The 15,016-nt window shown below is 41.3% G+C and overlaps 1 protein-coding gene across 1 annotated transcript in view; it reads left to right on the top strand.

The window, feature by feature from the left end:
• Positions 1–15,016, top strand: part of nt5dc1 (5'-nucleotidase domain containing 1) — a 96,410-nt gene that overhangs the window by 34,604 nt on the left and 46,790 nt on the right. Inside the window, exon 6 of the mRNA XM_069725600.1 lies at positions 10,689–10,863. Coding sequence (XP_069581701.1) covers positions 10,689–10,863 — 175 coding nt within the window. The remainder of the gene's footprint in view (positions 1–10,688; positions 10,864–15,016) is intronic.

The following is a 15,016-nucleotide window of genomic DNA, read 5'->3' as shown; positions in this document are numbered from 1 at the left end:
AGCGAAAACATTTGAATTTCTTTTACTTTCAGGAAAGAAATACATTTTCTTAACGATTATTGATGTATATGGTGAATTTGCGAAGGAGATTTATGAAAACACATTTTGTGCTTAATAATTAACTAATGTGACTTTACAAAAAACAACAAAACCGGGCTAGCTGGAGTATAGATAAAAAAAACGATGTATCCCCATGTGTATTGTCACGTATACAGTCTTGTATATAGATGATTCACAGCATGCTCTTGGGGCTCTGATGGTAAACTATTGTTTATGGAGATTGCAGCTTGAGATAGATGAATGATTCATAGCTGCAAGTGCCATAAATCTCATGTTATTAAATCAAACCTAACTGTACTAGTTCAGGCTTTGAACCATTTTTATTTCTGTGCTTTTTTTTAATTGTTCTTATGAGTGCCATCAGAATGCAGCTACTGTAAATATAAGTCAATATGTGGTACCTAAAGTTGAAGGGGAATTTAACTTGTTTAAAATATGTAGGAATACATTGTGGATCGGCATTTTTTAATTTTTATTTTGGATGCTTGAGCACCAAATAAAGTAATGTGTAGTGTGATAGGTCATATTTTAGCCTTTGTGGGGAATTCAAGATATGATCCTCCTGAGATCAGACTTTGAAGCATGAATCCTCACAGTTTTCTTACAATTGCTCTTGCTGAATATAGCTCTGGTTTGGTATAATGACAGATTGCAGTGTTGCTCTGAGGGGAGAGTGATTGTGCAACTGGCGTCACCGTCCCCCACAGTGATCTGCACATTGATGTAACAAAAACGCTGTCCCTCTTTTCTCAGCTGCCATTGTTCTTTGTGTTGCCTTTCATCACCATTTGAGTAGCACTTCTTCACAAGGAAAGGTTGGAGGTCCTGGCGACTTCTGAAAACTGTGCCTGTTACTTCAAAGTGTCTCCTTATCATGTTCACATTCATTAAGATGAAACATCTGAATAACTACAACAGCTCAAAGAGGGACCACATGGGACCATTTCAGTACTTTGTATATGTTGTCTTGGTTCCAGACCTCTGATTCTATAGATTTTATAGACTCCACTTGTAACTTATATAGAAACATATTATTGCCCACGTATTGTAACGAGTGCTTACTGAAATTGATGACACTACACAAATTTAGTTGTGTTACAGTTTCTGATCCCAGTACTGTGTTATTACCTTAACATTTGAAGTGGTTGGCTTGTTTGCTTTGTTACCAGTAGATAGATGGGAGATCTGATATCAATTTTGGACCCTGCGCAATCAGTGGATAGACTGGTCTGTGGTGTAACTTTGTACAGGGTCTGTCAGTGGGGAAAACATGGCTTATTTCCGCCAAAAGGTTAGTATATCGCTTTCAAACTTGTATTACTTACAAGTCTTGTTCGTGGACTAACTAGTTTTGATACTCCTGCATTCAGGAATCACCTCCCTTTGTTCAACGATAAGTGAATATGTAAAGCCGCAAATGTTGTGTTGAAGGTTGTTCTCCCTCTAAGCTGTGTTTTCTACCCCCAACCCAGTCCTCTTTTTCTAATGCCGAACCTCAATCAAACCTTTATCCCAACCCCAGCTAGTCGTCTCATACTTAACCTGACCAAACCACTCACAACAACTTGAAAGGCAAGCAGTGCTCTGACCAAAAGAGTGCTAAGCTTGCTTATCATGGACAGTAAATGCCTTCAGCAGCAAATCATACACACTAAGGGCCTGATTTACTAAGATCTCAAATAAAGGGTACTAAATTGTGTGTTTTTTCCAAAAGTTTGCACATTTATTTTGCACCCGTTTTGTGGGTGATTTACAAAGAGTATTTGCATCATTGAAATCAGGTGCAAATTGCTGCATTTAAATGAGTGGTTTGCGTGTGTTAAAGTGATTCCAGCAATGGAAAACAGCGACCGCAAAAGGAAATCTGATCCCATTAAAATGAAGAAATATAAAAATAACAAGAACAAAACGCTGTATAGGAGATTATCAGTAAGGAAGTCGATGCTGTGGGAAAAACAAAAAGGCGAAAAAAGCGGCTTAATAATAAAACGTTGGCAATAAAAGAGGAGGGACGGTGGATGAGATCCTCTGACAAACACCGATCAGGAGGTCCAGCTCTTTCTGTGACTTTTCATTCAGTGCCTCGCGACTGCTCGTGAACCTTAAGAAGCTACCTGTGAATTCTGCGGGACACATTCAGGACCTGTGACAGCACACCTGGATAACGGGACTGGGTGGGATATCCAAGTAGCGATAAACAGAGGCAGGAAAATGCTGAGTCGTAAAATGTTTTCTTAATTGCTGGTATTTCGTGGCTCCTCCTCCTTGTTGACTGTCAATCATCATTCAGTTTATTCAATAACTCAGAAATGTCATCGCTGGACAAACGATATGTCTGAATAATTTTGTGTCTGTTTGTTTAAACGGGTGGAAAATCACATTCTTTACATATTCTTTGTTTCCCTGCGTCTCCTTCTGACCACAATAAGAGCAGCCCTCTCTCATGATGTTCACCTGATTAATACGTGCCTTTTAGTTGTACTAAAACACACAACAATCACTTCTCCTATTTCTACTTCCAGGTTTAGTAAATATCATTGTGGGTGCTAAATTGTTCTATTTGCATATTCCCTCCCAGTATTTTGCACCTTCAATCAGAAACGCCCAATATTACAAATGCATTCAGGCAAACACGCAAAAAACGTGTGTTAAATTATACATTTGAAAGACGCAATCCTCGCTGCACATCATTAGTAGATCAACTTGGACATTTTTTTGCGGGTGATGTGAAGTTTGCATGTGATTTTACACACGCAAACCTTTCGTAAATCAATGAAAAAAGTCAAGGAATTACACATCCACACTTTTTATATCACACGATGCTATTTCAAGATTGTACCTCTCTGTGAGCCAGCCAAGACATTGAAAAAAAATCTGCATCGAGGGACATAATTCAACAATTTGTGGTCAGTCTTCTAAAAATGGAAAGTCCACAGACAAAAGGGCCTGGCCAGTGTTTTCCACATAGTTCCAACAGGTGCTGGAAAACTGTCTGGATGCATTTAAAAAAAAAAAAAAAAAAAAAAAAAAAAGACAAAAGACTCAAGATTATTGCCTCTCTGCAGAGATTCTGCACAGCTGCCTCTTTTATTATATACAGAGATTGATGCTAATTTCTATGTTGAGAAAATGGATGAATGCATTTTCTTTTATACATATATAATTTGCTAGCCTTTATCTTCCCTGCTGAGTAACGACGGGATACCAAAAATGAATATACTTCTTAGATTCTCCCCCCTCATCATTTTTTGGTGTGGCTGTTTGTGAAACGCTTTCGTGCTCAGCCCTAATTTGCACTGCAACTGTTGATTTTTGTGTCCCGCTTTGATGTGTGATAGAGATTGAGCTGCTGCCGGCCGTGGTTCTCTCTGCTGCCGGTCGTGGTTCTCTCTGTGACGCTGGGCAACTCTCCAGCTGTCCAAGCCCGGCGCCTGGCCTGCACGGCGTGGTGCCCAGCCACAAGCCTGCGGGCCCTCAGGGCACTTCAGTCCTACATTCACAGCCAGACCCTGCAAAGGCACATTTTAGTCTGTCACTCACACACTATAGTATCCTGGAACTGGTGCTGTAGCAACGTTTTGAATATGCTGTTTCCTGCAGAACTTTGCTGCGCCATTGTATAAGCCTGGCCTCTTCACTCTCAGTCTTAGGCCACACAGAGGGTTACATAGATAAAAGATGACAGGGCAGATGTCATGCAAATAAGAAGTTGTATTTGTGGAGATTACACTGTGGCATCACGGCTGTAGTCAAACCAAGTGAAGCTGATTTCAACGTTACCGGACAGTTTCAAAGATCCAGCACAAGTACTTCTTGGTAGGCCCATTGTTCATAGATGTTGGTTAGTGAAGATACGATGAATTGTAGATGGAGTATTGGTCTCCAGCAGCAACAGATCCGTCTTTACCACCTACTGCCAAATTAGTAGCCATAGCTGTGTGGTAAATTCCAATCCCAGAGTTCAATTCAATTGCTATTATGCATCTGCGCAGGCATAGTATATGATCAAATATAACACGAGGATGGTGGCGAGATCAAACTTTGTTTACCTTCTCACGTACATAACTGCGACATGGGATTTTGGTAGCAGAAGAGCCCACTTCCCCCCCTGCCGCTCCCCTCCCTGGCTGTGGGTAATGAAGCAGGACAGCGCTTTCAACTGTGGGGTCCCAGAGGCAGAATGGCCTTTAAACTTGGGGTAGTCTCGACCGGCTATTTCTGTTTATTTGAAGATCTAATGATCTGTGGGAACAATTAAAACTTCAAAAGAAATGTGTTCAAAGATGTTTACATGTGGAACATTTTCAGAGTTGTGGGTTTTGGTGCTCCTGATGGGAAACTCAGCCTTTGCTTGTTTGTGTTTGTCGCCATCTTTTGGTTAAAACCCTCTACTGCTTTCTATACAACCTACAGGAGCTTTTTTTTTCCTTCTTCAGTGTAGTTTGGTGTTCTACCACTGAAGGGAAGCATGTCCAAACTTTTTCCTCACATGACCGGACTCTTAAGTGAGCTTCTTCAATCCGTTATTCAGGCTCACACACAAGACCTTAGTGTCTGTTTCTTTTCTTTTTTTCATTATCACTATACTGTTTAGTTCTATTATGCCTATATGGGCATTTTGCCTTATATAGATGCAAAATGAGTGGTCAGTTAAATCATATCGACAAGAAATGTGGGTGAAAAGAGCATGGGCATGGCTTAAAGCAAAGGTTTAACTGGATGGGAGTTAAACTTTGGATGCGAAGGGCTTTTAGGGCGTATTTTCTGCCATCACTTCGCGAGTGCACTTTACAGGATTTGTTACTCAAACTGGATTGTATTTTATGTCTCCACACACCCCTAGTAATGCTGCTTTGTCTTACTATTTCGAACACACCATGCCTTTTCAGTTGTCATCTGTAGTGCTCATGAGGGGATAAACCGATTTCATTGTTGTGACCTTTCCTCTTTTTTAACACCTTCAATAAAACACCTTCTGCTTTTAGGTCCATGACTAGAAATCCTCCAAGAAGAAAGTAGCCACACTGCCAGTTTGTTGATCTCTTATTTTAACACTTTTCTAATGTGGTGTTGAATTGGTGGGTTCTAGCTTTAGAATTTTATTTTAGGGTTGCTACGAATCAATGTGGCCCAGAGTGCAATTTTAAATTTTTTAAAAGTGCAACTTCATTGAGCTTTTTGCTGCTCACACTTATAGGAAAAAAGGACAGAAACAGAATTAGGTTTGCGCCTCAGTGTAAACACTGTCTGTGTCAGTCTTAGGGCTCAGTGATGTTTCTGAGAGGCCGCCACTCTCTGCCAAGGTAAATACCTTCGCTCATGAACACACACCACTCATCCACACCCTGTTTTCCTAAGCCCTCTTTTCTCCTGCTTGCAAAAGGCGAAACACCACTTCTCACTTATTAGTTAACTCCTTCAGCTCAAGAGCAAATACCATGTGTAGGTCACCTCATTTTTTTAAGTCCCATGGTTGAAATCAAACTTTGTTCTGCGCTTCATATTATAATATAATTCCATTTAAAAGTAAATACTTTGCAAAACTCAAGGGTAACGTTTTTCTATGCAACCCATCAGATGACAAAGACAGTTTGATTTCTTGCCATTACAAACCTTTTGTATACCATTTTTATCACATTTCCTCACATTACCACACTAAATTGAACTATTTTGTAACTTGGTGTTCATGCATGGCCATACTGTACCATTCTGGCGACTCAGCATATTCCTGAATCAGTGATGGTTTATTTAGGGGTTCTCTGTGAATAAAGCATTTAGAGAACGTTAGGGCAAGATTTCTTTTCAGTGACTGAAAATAGTATCTGTATAGCAGGCAGACAGCTATAAAAAATTAGCTGGGAATCTTCAAAAAAGAGTAAACACATTGATGGTGCCTCAGAAGAGGGAAATGTGCTCCTGATTTCTCCTTTACTTGTGTGAATACAAATGTGCAAAATGAAGCAAAACAAAGTTTACCTTTGTTGTTGTACACAGAATCCTATTTCGGTGTCAGGAGTTCAGTTTTGTCCTCCGTTTTGCCCCCGATCACCTCTCCTCCTGTGTCCCCTGTCTTTGTCTGTGGTCACGCCACTCACCTCCCGTGGCCACGCCCCTCACCAGTCCCAGCAGATGCAGCCACTCACCCCTGATCACCACCTGCAGGTGTGCTGCATCTCCCTGATCACCTCCCCAGACTATATGTACCCTGCCCCTGCACAACTCTGGTTGTCGGTGCATTTTTGTTAGCCACCCGTCCGTCTTCCGTCTGCTCCCCGTCAGCTCTCTGTCAGTCCTGTTCCTGTTCCCGTTCCTCCGGCCTCTGTGTCTCCTGCGGAAATCCCGGTCAAAATCACCAGTCGGTGGAGTTGCCCTCCCGGCTTGGAGGATTGTTGACGCCGTCCCTTCCGCTGGTCTGCCCTGTTACCCGTGTCCCCCTGGAGCTGTCGGTTGAGTTGCCCTCCCGACTGGACGTAAAGTGGACACGCTCGGTGCCACCTTTTGGTTTGTAGTTTTTTGTTTGTTTATTTTTTGGACAATAAAGACAGTATTTTTTGGAACTTATACCTCGAGTCTGTGTGCTTGCATTTGGGTCCTGGAAAAATACACCCACCTCATAACATTTCGGTAGTTTTGAGTCTTTTTTTTATACATGCACAAAAAACAGTTTTGAGAGCAAATGCCTTGCAATTCAATCAAAAGTAAAATTTATAAGTAAATATAGCCTGAAGCGGCAATTGGGGGGCTTTCGAGCCCTTTTGCAATCAACCGAAGCAAGCAGCTCATTTTGCTATAGCTGAAGCCGCAAGCAGTGAAGAGCTGGTCAGAGATAAATATCTGCCAAGTTTTCAAATTTTTCACTTTTTGAATGTTAATTATAGCACTAATATTTGGCCAGCTAACTATAATCATGTATCTTGGGAAGCAGTAGTACAGTAATTTTACCAAGTTTCATGCCTCGAGCTTATGTAAGAGAAAATTCAGCGAAGGCATAAGATCAAGCACAGTAATGAATAGGCCGTGACCTAATGTCCTAATCAAATGTCTGTTTAAAGTTAAAACACAGATTTTTACATTTTATTTATATAGCGACAATTTATAAAGCAACAGGTTATTTTAAGGCACTTAACACAGCAAAGTCCTTACAGCAGAACTTTACAACATTTCGAGGGCAGATCAATAATTTCCGAGACTACTGCTCGTGCGTGCACGGAGAACAGCACCATGACGTGCACAGAGCAGGAGAAAGGTATAACCCTAATAACTAACTGGCGCAAATTTTGTGGCTTGATCATCATCAGTTCCTGAGTAACACACGTTTTTGTGAGCAGTGGACCGGGTGGGTCGGCGATGTTTTACACACCTGAAACTTTAGCAGAGAACGAACATCAAAGTTTGTGAAAAAGTTCTTGGGAACCAGAGAGAAGTCGAAGGGAGCCAAATCCAGTTAGTAGGAGTGGTGAGGAGCTACAATTGTGTTGTCGTGGGCCAGAAACATTAGCGTTTTCTTTGCGCTTTGAGCGGGCGCACTTGTCATGTTGGAGAACCAGTGCCATCGCCACAGTTTAGGTTATTTGAGCTCAACTTTTTTTACTCAGATGCCTCAGAACGTCACAGCAGAGGTCCGTGGTTTCACTCTGACCCTCCTGGGATGAATTCACGGCACACAGCCCCGCGAATTTCAAAGAAAACCCACCTGCTGCATGCCTGACACGCTTTTTTTCAGTTTTGGACAGGGATGTTCTGCCCCTCGGAAACGTGAATGAAAAACAAATCACATCCTTCTGATGATGTCTGGTATAATGTCAAGTATTTTGGTGAAGTTTAAGCAAACATTTGGCAATGTAAAAAATCTTGTGTATACAGTACAAAAAAACAGTGATACATTGAATATCTCTGTAAAGAAGGCCTGTAATGATTTTGGGAGCATTTAAATGAAGGAAATATACATCTTAATTCTTTTTAAAAAAATAGAGAGTGATGGGCTTCTGAATTGGCAACGGTTTGCAGCGAGCCAAACTCAGCTCAGTAGGATGTACAGGTGATTTATTAGGATTTTTTGAAGTTTGGTATGTGAAATGTGGATCTCCTGTGATAAGCCACGCCCACTTTAATCTATCATTATCATCATAACTAACAGGTCTAGTCTTGGTTAGTCACTATTACCATCATACTGCTACCATTATACAGTACATACTGTTGCTCTTAGTGTCATTATTACTTAGTGTCTTAGTATACTTAGTGTCAAAAAAAAAAAAGTCCCCTCGGGGATTAATAAAGTAAATACCTACCTACCTACCTACCTACCATTATGCAGATACATATGTTAATATATATCTGACCAGGTAAGTGATATTCCCCACATACACCACTGTCTCTGACTATCCTGCCAAACAAATGGAGCCAATATCAATCATACAAATACCCGAAATCAGGCTTGACTGCAATTCAAGATATATATTCAATATTTGACTCAAAAAATATTCATCAAAATTGCCGAATTGTCTTTTTTTTGGCAAACTGCGAATCGTTGGATTACATCAAACAATCCCTAAATTCTTTGATGACTTTTGAGTGAGGTGTTTCACGAGGGGAATTGTCTCAGCGTAACCAACTACGAAAGCACCGATGACACCACATTTGTCTGTTAAAGACAGGTTGAGCCGTGCTCGAGCTACGCCCTCATCATATCATCACAGGCTAGGTGCTCTACCCCTCTCAACTCATTCCAAGCAGGTTTCTCTCTGTGCCTATGCAAGGAGGTAAATGTTGGTAAAACACCCCACTCTATTATCAAAGAACCAGTGTTTATGTTAAGTGGCGCAACGTTCTATTTCTAACTTCACTCGGTGTTTCACTAAGTTTAGTCCCAGATTGCAGTCATTCCCCCTGAAGCCGTGAAACTACATCAACCCAGGACAAGGTCTATTAGGTCTGACTTGATGCACCTGCATCCAGCACTGCATGAGCCAGTGATGGCTATGCAATGTCAAGCCTGTAGGAGCACACAAATGTGTGCGTGGCCTAACTTGCTGCTGTACAAATATCCTCAACTCACATTCCGCTGAACAGGGCCCATGGTGTGGCCATGCTACTCGTAGAATGGGCTCTGAACCCCTGAGGAGGCTGAGAGCCCTTACACCAGGGGTGTCAAACTCATTTTAATTAAGGGGCCACATACTGCCTACTTCGATCTCAAGTGGGCCAGACCAGTAAAATCATAGCATAATAACGTATACATAACGACAATATTTCTCTATGTTTAAATCATTGGTGAAGGTTTTTGGATGATAAACCCTATTTTAAGGTCTTTCTACAATAAACTAGAAACATAAAGACCAAAAACTCAGACATCAGCCCACTGTTTATCTGCCAGGGCTCTCCTCTGCAGATTCCCTCACTTTGTGACGCGTTTGACGTCAAACGCGTCACAAAGCGAGCAGCGAGCGCTGCTGCCTGTGGCAACGAGCGCTTCTGCCTCCGGAGCAGACATCGCATTTACGCTGTTTTTGAAGCAAGGATGCCGGATGCCGGATGCGGCCCGCAGGCCGTATGTTTGACACCCCTGCCTTACACCTTTCAGCCAGAGATATGGCCAACACAATACAGTGTGCAAGCTGAAATCTCTGCCAAATAAAACCTAAATTGTGGAAAAAAGCCTTCCTCATGTCCAGTAATTCCTGTAGAAAACAGAGCACATCTACCTCAGAACAGTCAACAAGAATAATATTCCTCACATCACACCACTCTTCAAACACCCACCATTTGCCACGGGTGGAGGACACTCTTGCATTGTGGAAGGTGTCACTGACCTCTGGGGGCAGACGGGCAGCATTCAAATTCCACCTTTTGTCCCTTTTACTCATTACATAGCTTTAGTGATTTATGGGAGTTGCAGAGTTAATATACATTATCAGAGCAGTGCAAAGATGAGTGGTGTGTGATTGATTGTTGTGGGCCGATCTGGACAAAAATGGTAGGGACTATTTTCTTGTCCCATTCAAGTCATCAATGTGCTAGCCACCCACAATAGCTCACCAAGCAAGCTGACAAGCGGTCCAGGTTGGTCAGTAGCCAGACTATGGCTCATGGACAGTGGGCTGTGTCTTAAAATCAGTTCTTCCCTCACTCATTCACCTCTTCTGGTTTTATAAATGGCACTAAATTGAAATTGTAAATACTTGGGGAATATTTTGCACTGTGACATTTTTAAAAGTAAATCGTGTACATAACACACTTTTTTTCTACTAATTCCCAATGGATTTGAGGGCCCTATATAGGGCACTCAGAATCCAGCTGACATTAAATGTAGCGCACTGTCAAATTAGTAGATATTGATTGGACCCAGCAGTTTTTGTACCACTGTCTGGGTGTGCTCCTCATTCTTGGAGCATACTGGAGCAGTAATCTGCATCTGATTTCAGAGAAACACATATAATAAGCTTTGTCTTTTTTGGTCACTTGTTTTATCTGCTCCTCGAAGGTTAGCCACGTCCAGATAATTAGTCAATCGCAAAATGTAGAAAATTGATTGTAAACGAGAAGTAGAATCAGCTGTTGTTGTTTTTTTACATGAGGCAGTTGGAAGGAAATGTTTCAGAGCATTTGTATATGTTTGTGTCCCTGTACAGAGGATTCGGGGACATACTTCCCTAGTGTGAAGAGGGATCCAGGCCGCTACCTGCAGCCTTGCTCTGACTCTGTCAAGACCTGGCTGCGCAGCATGAAAAACGCTGGGAAGATTCTCCTCCTCATCACCAGCTCCCACAGCGACTACTGCAGGCTAATCTGCGAACACATCCTGGGGTAAGACTGCCCACACGGGGACCACAGACTGGCCCCCTCCCTAACAGGACCAGGACATGGGCACTCATTTTAAAACATTGTGTAGGATTCATACTGAAGTGTACGTGCGTATAAAAGCCAAAAATGGCCTTCGCAATTATTATTTTTTATTTGTAAAACTGTGCACCCACACCTGCACAGAATATTCCCTTTATAAATCACAACGCCCACATTCACCCATAAATGCAATTTAATTGTTTTAATGTTTTTATTGCCGTCTTTAAGTAACGTAACAGCAACACCAAAAAACTAAAATTACACCTGAAACCCAACCGATACAAGCAATCACACCAACCAGCATGTGCGCACACACACACACACACACACACACACACACACACACACACACACACACACACACACACACACACACATGGGAGAGATGGCAGTGACTTAGAAGTTGATCCTAAATGAATGCCCACTACACCATAGCCCATAACAGCACTTATCAGTCACATAAAAAGCAATGAATACACATTGAAATTGGGAGTTGCAGGAGCAGGGACAAAAGAAAAATGTAAACAAACAAAAACAAGACATATCAGAGAAAGAAACTATGTATAACTATCTATATACAGAAGCAGTGACATTGTGTCCAGATATTGCAAGAAGGGACCCCACGATTGTTCCCATTTCTGCTGACATCTTGAGTTAAAAAAAAAAAAAAGATAAATGCCTTATGGAGGGTGATGCATTTAAAATGAGTCATGTAGCTCCGTGGTTCTTTAGTGAATCGTGGCAACAACAAAGAGGAAAACCAGGAAATTGAATTTTTCTGACGAGGAAATCCAAGTGCTTATGGATGAGGTGGAGGATATGATTCACATAATGTTTGGTGGCCACAGCATTGTGTTACAAACAAAACAAAAAAAAGAAAATGCAGCGAGTGACGACATGTCGCTGGTGCGAAAGCAGTGCCACTGCAGTGTCTCCGTCGCACTGCACTCAGTACACTTGACAACGCAGTCATGTTCACTAAAGCACTTTAGACTATATTAATCCCACAGTGGGGAAATTTAGTCATCACAGCTGCATAGAAATACAAAAAAGGTGCACACTATATGAAAAAAATTACAAATACGTTTACAATAACATAAGATAGATAAAAATAACTTTTTGAAAAAGTAAACAATGAATAAATACTCAAAAATACACAAAAGAAGTTTTACACTAGAAACTAGGCTACACTAAACTATAGACACAATATTATAAGATATTAACAACAGACTCTGTTGTACAGTTCTTTAGCGTCATGCTATTTGATGTTATCTTGGATTTCTACAAAGGACGATGATGATCAATTTTCCATGTTAATGCGGTGAAAAAGATGAAAGTATATTTAGGCCTAATATCGGGTAAAGACCATCAGACTTTCCTGAATCCTGCCACATCCCAGCATCATCCTGCATTTTAACAGCTGCAGTGCTCCACGACTGAGAGTCATTTCAGCCCTCTCCTCTACACTTGGGTTACAGCATGCAATATTGAGCAAAATTAGATTTGAGATTTATATTTTCTTCTATCATTTTCAATTGAAAGCTTATTAACTTACTTTCTAATTATGTGTCAGTGCTGTGTTTACAGATTTTTGCAATGCCCCAAAGTGGCCATAATATCCTGTCTTTTTTATGTTCAGTTTGAATCTTAATTTTTGAACTTGGAAAAAGTAGTTCATTCCTCCCTACTCTACTCCTTACTAAAATATAACTTATTTTAAAATTTTAGCTAGCTAGGTGCCTTTAAATGGCAGGAAAACAAATCAATTAAGTGGCCTTGATATAAGACTTTTTTGCGACACCTATCAGTTATTGGTTCTGAGAAGTTGGTGGAGCCAAAAAATGGTAGACTTCAATTTGTTGTTTGGCTAGATGCAAGACTCCAGGAATCAAGTAAGCTGGAGATCAGAGTTAAATGGCACTGGTGTACCAGTGGCAGGTGAAGTGGAGGTCAAATCTGGAAAGGCAGGGCTCAGTGTCTAGGCGACAAACCACATTTAAACAAAAACGTAGACAGACAGAAACACAGGAGAAAAAAAAGGGGCAAAAAGAAACAAATGGGGATCAGGGGAGACATAAAGTAGCGAATCCCACTCCATACACGAATGCTAATGTTGCTTCATATTTACTGGCTATTTGCAGAAGGCGCTGTTTGCTAACTTCTTTTAGCAATTTGAGAGGTTTATAAGGCTGGATATGGCATGTTTAGCTGCTCCTGCTGCCGTCATGTTGCCAGAAACAAATTACTGCAAGTTCAAAAGCTCAATTATTACAGGTGTGATTGACAAGCAGTGGGTCCAACAATGAAATACATTACTTTGTCATAATTTCTTATTTTGCGAATTATATGAAGTCAAAACACCATCTGCTCACAGTTTGCTATTTCTTACCAAACCAGAATTAATACTCACCACTTTATTTTACAGCTGTAGGTACGCAGAAAAATGGATGACTGTCTTTTTATAGTTTAACACTGGCTTTGTGCATTAATGGCCCTCCCAGTGTTTGCCGTGCCCACTATGAGGCTTCAGTTATTTTTTGTAGGCTAAGCCCTGTTTCACACTCTATTAACCAGCAAGTGAGGCTTGAAAAATGACAAATGTCCAGGCTGCTACTGTTATTTTACGCTGCTGTTCTTTGTTCTCTATAGTCAAGCAGAGGTGAACTGCAGGTTAAGGTAAAGCTGCCTGGCTTGACAAACGTACACGCGTGCACACACACACACACACACACACACACACACACACACACACACACACACACACACACACACACACACACACACACACACACACACACATTGTTTCCTGTTTAAACAGCAAGCTTCCTGTGATTGTGGGATGGATGCTCGTTCTCAAATTTGGCTCCACCTACATACAGTGGTGTGAAAAAGTGTTTGTCCCCTTCCTGATTTCCAATTTTTTTGCATGTCTGTCACACTTAAATGTGTCAGATCATCAAACAAATGTAAATATTAGTCAAAGATAACACAAGTAAACACAAAATGCAGTTTTTAAATGAAGGTTTTTATTATTAAGGGAGAAAAACAATCCAAACCCACATGGCCCTGTGTGAAAAAGTGTTTGCCCCCTCCTGTTAAAACATAACTTAACTGTGGTTTATCACACCTGAGTTCAATTTCTCTAGCCACACCCAGGCCTGATTACTGCCACACCTGTTCTCAATCAAGAAATCACTTAAAGAGGACTTGCCTGACAAAGTGAAGTAGACCAAAAGATCCTCAAAAGCTAGACATCATGCAGAGATCCAAAGAAATTCAGGAACAAATGAGAAAGAAAGTAATTGAGATCTATCAGTCTGGAAAAGGTTATAAAGCCATTTCTAAAGCTTTGGGACTCCAGTGAACCACAGTGACAGCCATTATCCACAAATGGAGAAAACATGGAACAGTGGTGAACCTTCCCAGGAGTACCCAGCCGACCAAAATTACCCCAAGAGCGCAGCGACGACTCATCCAAGAGGTCACAAAAGACCCCACAACAACATCCAAAGAACTGCAGGCCTCACTTGCCTTAGTTAAGGTCAGTGTTCATGACTCCACCACAAGAAAGAGACTGGGCAAAAATGGCCCGCATGGCAGAGTTCCAAGATGAAAACCACTGCTGAGCAAAAAGGACATTAAGGCTCGTCTCATTTTTGCCAGAAAACATCTTGATGATCCCCAAGACTTTTGGGAAAATACTCTGTGGACTGACGAGACAAAAGTTGAACTTTTTGGAAGGTGCGTGTCCCATTACATCCGGCGTAAAAGTAGCACCGCATTTCAGAAAAAGAACATCATAGCAACAGTAAAATATGGTGGTGGTAGTGTGATGGTCTGGGGCTGTTTTGCTGCTTCAGGACCTGGAAGACTTGCTGTGATAAATGGAACCATGAATTCTACTGTCTACCAAAAAATCCTGAAGGAGAATGTCCGGCCATCTGTTCGTGACCTCAAGCTGAAGCCAACTTGGGTTCTGCAGCAGGACAATGATCCAAAACACACCAGCAAGTCCACCTCTGAATGGCTGAAGAAAAACAAAATGAAGACTTTGGAGTGGCCTAGTCAAAGTCCTGACCTGAATCCTATTGAGATGCTGTGGCGTGACCTTAAAAAG

This window comes from Brachyistius frenatus, unplaced genomic scaffold, assembly GCF_029030835.1.
Source record: "Brachyistius frenatus isolate BFR_SWC_R1_liver_20210118 unplaced genomic scaffold, ASM2903083v1 Contig_432, whole genome shotgun sequence".
Lineage (NCBI taxonomy): Eukaryota > Metazoa > Chordata > Actinopteri > Embiotocidae > Brachyistius > Brachyistius frenatus.
The sequence above is the reverse complement of the archived record's forward strand: the minus strand, read 5'-3'. Positions and strand labels throughout refer to the sequence as shown.